Below are 4474 nucleotides of genomic sequence, written 5' to 3'. Positions count from 1 at the left end.
AAGCGTGGCTTACGAGGAGATAGTAGAATTGCGCAGCACGTGCGCGTCATCCAAACTTCCAAAGATCCCAATAAACATCCAGTGCAAAGAAACGATGATTCAAACACTCCAATGGTGATGCCGTTTTCCAATACAGCCTCCTCGTAATTCTTTGCTCACCGATGCTGTTGAGTAGTTTCGTGCGATGTCCGTCTGCCGGTGACTCTCCAAACCCGACACGTTTTCCAATCCTCTTTCACAAATCATCAATCCAGTATCCCAGCTGTCAGAGATTCCATCCGCCAAATCTTCACTTTAGGGTGGGTTTTTTACTTTATGTAGTGGCTATTTGTCCTCGGTGTCTATAATCAAAAAACTTCAAAATATCAAAACTATAATGAAACTAAATCAAATCAAACGGCCACTGAGACACCTAGGGAGTGAATTTAGGCAGGATAAACAAAGTCCATTGTCCAGGCAAAAAAATTAAAGTTTATTGGGTTTATTCTCCATTGGCAAACAAACAAACAAAGAACAATGGCCCTTTGCCGCCTCTCTTGCCCTGGTAAAAAACCATCTGCCCTCCCAGGTGCCTAGCTCACCTGTGACTGCCAACCCCTATATGTAAACTCACCCGGTGCGCTCCAGCTACCCAGTACCTTCAAAATAAAAGCATGGTTAAGTACCAAAATAAGCTTAATCAATACTAAATGGTGGAGCCATTTTCACAGTGCGCCCGAGTGGCGCTGTGGGGTAATGATGAGAGGACATTTAAGGTGCCCACTTGGGAGTTCAGGTGTGGCGCACCGGAAGTGTAATATTTTTTGACCGCAGGCTGGCGGCATTTTGAGTTCTTTGTTCTATACATTTTGTTTTATTGTTTTTGAAAATAAATGGATCTGCACATATCCAACTAAGTTTTGCAGACAAGACTGTTTATTAGACACAACTTAACGAACAAAACGGGAGCAAAGAAAACATCAGCCGAGGCCGCGAGTGCATAATCAAGGTGCGTCTCCATAAACATCATAAAGAAACTAAAGGTGTATTCCCCAAAACTAAACCACAAAAAATAACTAAATAATAAGTGATTAAATAATACAAAAGTAACAAATAGCTCCGACACTAGAGTTTCGCTATATATCTAATTTTTCACGTCACTATATCACCGTTTAGACTAATCTGAAGTTGGTAAAGTCTATAAAACTAATGATTAGACAAACATTACTATTTATATGTGCACGTTTTTGTAATTAGTTAGAATGCACAAAACATAGGGTTAGGGCAAAAATTTGGGGTTAGGGGAGGTATTGGGATCGGGCTTGAGGTTTACTCTGTGCTGATCGAGGTCGAAGCATTCCTCACTGCACTGGACAACAACATAACACCGCTTAGTTTGTGTCTGGGTGTTTTGTCATTGGGATGGACTTGTATTTGCCTTAAAGGGATATTCTGGCGTACATACCCATGGACCAGTATTTATAATGAACAACTTATTGTCCTCCCTTGTGAACTCGATGTTGCTGTTCACTGAGGTAATGTGCTCATTGATAGCCTCCACTTATTAGGTTTTGATTCACACCTGGGAAGGGGTCGGGAAGGTGAACTGTTTTCAAGAAGCAAACAAGTCTAGTTCTCTACCTGGGGGGCGGGACCGTCCTGTTGATCTGTTTATTTCCCTAAAGTTCAACATGGCTCCTTCTTCATCAGTTCCTCTAGTCTCATTGTTAATAAAGGCGAACCGTCTTCAAGAACCGAAACCAATCAAGTTACCTTAAACTTCATCACTTAATCATTACGATGAGCTGTGACTATGACAGACTTTTTAAATGAATGTTTGTTTTCTCTCCCTCAGTGTGTAGACATGTCTGCTGCCAGAAACCTGAGGTCTGAAGATCAGTTCCTGTGCTCCATCTGTCTGGATGTCTTCACTGATCCAGTCACTACACCATGTGGACACAACTTCTGTCAGAGCTGCATCACTCACCACTGGGACGTTAATGTACCATGTCAGTGTCCAATGTGTAAGAGGAATTTTGAAACAAGGCCTCAGCTTGAGATCAACAGGTTCATCTCTGGGGTTGTTGCTCAGTTCAGACGTGAAGCTCAACAGAAAACCAGCAGCAGCAGCTCAGAGCAACAAGTTTCCAAACCAGGAGAAGTTCCCTGTGATGTCTGCACTGGAACCAAACTGAAAGCCCTGAAGTCCTGCCTGATGTGTCTGGCCTCCTACTGTGAGACTCACCTGGAGCCTCATCTGACACTGTCACGTCTGAGGAGACATCAGCTGACGGAGCCTGTGGAGAACCTGGAAGACAGGATGTGTAGGAAGCATGATAAACCTCTGGAGCTGTTCTGTCAGACCGACCAGATATGTGTCTGCACACTCTGCTCTGTTTTAGACCACAAGACTCATGAGGTTGTTCCTCTGAGAGAAGAATATGAAGGAAAGAAGGCAGAGCTGCAGAAGACAGAGGCTGAAACTCAGCAGATGATCCAGAAGAGACGACTGAAGATTGAGGAGATGAAACAGTCAATGAAGACCAGTAAAGCTGCTGCAGACAGAGAGAAAGCAGAAGGTGTTGAGGTCTTCACTGCTCTGAAGAAGTCTGTTGACAGAGGCCTGAAGCAGCTCATCAAGGAGATCGAAGAGAAACAGAAAAGCTCAGAGAAACAGGCTGAAGACTTCATCACAGAGCTGGAACAGGAAATCTCTGAGCTGAAGAAGAGAAGCACTGAGGTGGAGCAGCTCTCACTCTCTGAAGACCACCTCCACCTCCTCCAAAGATTCCCATCCCTGAAAGCTGCTCCACCCACCAAGGACTGGACAGAGGTCAGAGTCCGTCTACCATCATATGAGGGGACTGTGGTGAGAGTTGTGTCTCAGCTGCAGGAGACGCTCCGTGAACAGATGAAGAAGATGATGGAGGCTGAGATGAAGAGGGTCCAGCAGTTTGCAGTGGATGTGACTCTGGATCCTGATACAGCACATCCTGCACTCATCCTGTCTGATAATGGAAAACAAGTTCGTTGTGGTGATGCAAAGAGGAAACTCCGAGACAAGCCAGAGAGATTTACACGTTACGCCAACATCTTAGGAAAACAGAGTTTCTCTTCAGGCAGATTTTACTTTGAGGTTCAGGTTAAAGGAAAAACTGAGTGGGATGTGGGAGTGGCCAGAGAGTCGATCAACAGGAAGGGACAAATCAAACTGAGTCCTGAGGATGGTAACTGGATGATATTTTTGAGAAATGGAAATGAGTACATAGCTGCTGATGTCCCTTCAGTCCGTCTCAGTCTGAGATCTGGCCTTGAGAAGGTGGGGGTGTTTGTGGATTATGAGGAGGGTCTGGTCTCCTTTTATGACGTAGATGCTGCAGCTCTCATCTACTCCTTCACTGGCTGCTGCTTCACTGACAAACTACACCCATTCTTCAGTCCTTGTAATAATCATGGAGGTAAAAACTCCGCCCCTCTGATCATCTGTCCTGTCAATCAAACTGTTCAGATCAAAACATCTGGTTCTTTGAGGAACTTGGTTAATTTTTAATTCAGGGAACAAATGTAAATATTTACATATTCAGATCATCAGAAAGTTAACTGTGTGATAACTGCTGTTGAAGCACTTGTTACTTCAGTTGATTAGATTAGACCAGTGTAAACAGGTAAAATAGTTTACCACTGAAATTAATCTGTAAATTAATTGAGTCTGGTTTCGGGAGTTAGAAGCAGATGCAGGTGTTTATTAATATAACTGTTGATCACTATGACTCTTGTAAATATGAACACATCTTTATCAGAGACAATGTATATATTCATCCAGACAGATTTATCTGTGCAGAACACTGAGGTTGTTTGGATTTAATATTTGTTAAATCATATTTCTCTAATAGCTTAATATGATAATTACACAGAACACAGACTTCACAATATTGAACATGATATTGTTCCAGACAACCATTTTTATCTTTAGTACAAATACTTGACAGAGGAACTGTTTAAAGATAATGATGTCACCAACAGGTCATTATCAGATATGCAGTTTGACGGCAGGAGCCTCTGTAAAAGTCCCTTTGGGTAAATGTTGAACACACTAACATGGTCCAGATGATGGGGTTGTCTGTCAACGCTACTACTCTCGCCCAGCTCCCATCCACCCCAAACGCTCACAGGCGGAATGAGGCCAGACTCTCCCTGTGAAATGAAATGAAATGCATTTCCGGGAGATGCTGGTTTACGAGGCTAGGGAAGTCCAAGTAATTTGACATGTTTGAGCATTTTAATTTTTAAAAAGTAACGCAATAGTCACTTTTCCTAGTAATTAGTTACTTTTATAACGTAATAATACAGTTACTAACTCAGTTACTTCTTGGGGAAAGTAACTAACTAACTATAACTAATTACTCTTTAAAAGTAACGTGCCCAACACTGGCCTGTATGGGGGGCGACCCCCATTCCGAAGGACCGCCATTCCGAAAATCCCCGAAGGGTTGGG

At 43.0% G+C, this 4474-nt stretch overlaps 1 protein-coding gene across 1 annotated transcript; it reads left to right on the top strand.

Moving 5' to 3' along the window:
- The first annotated feature begins 1839 nt into the window (after positions 1 to 1839).
- LOC146992515 (E3 ubiquitin-protein ligase TRIM21-like) lies at positions 1840 to 3529 on the top strand. Its single transcript, XM_085788547.1, has one exon. It carries the CDS (start codon positions 1844 to 1846, stop codon positions 3527 to 3529), a length of 1686 nt encoding a protein of 561 aa, XP_085644673.1. The 5' UTR covers positions 1840 to 1843.
- Positions 3530 to 4474: the final 945 nt, after the last annotated feature.

Source organism: Trachurus japonicus, chromosome 1 (genome assembly GCF_045865225.1).
Source record: "Trachurus japonicus isolate A0001 chromosome 1, Traja_1.0".
NCBI classification, from domain to species: domain Eukaryota; kingdom Metazoa; phylum Chordata; class Actinopteri; order Carangiformes; family Carangidae; genus Trachurus; species Trachurus japonicus.
Note: the sequence above shows the minus strand (reverse complement) of the source record. Positions and strands in the feature narration are given on the sequence as shown.

Coding starts and splice junctions, on each gene's coding strand:
- LOC146992515 (XM_085788547.1), top strand. CDS start 1,844: ATGTCTGCTGCCAGAAACCTGAGGTCTGAAGATCAGTTCCTGTGCTCC.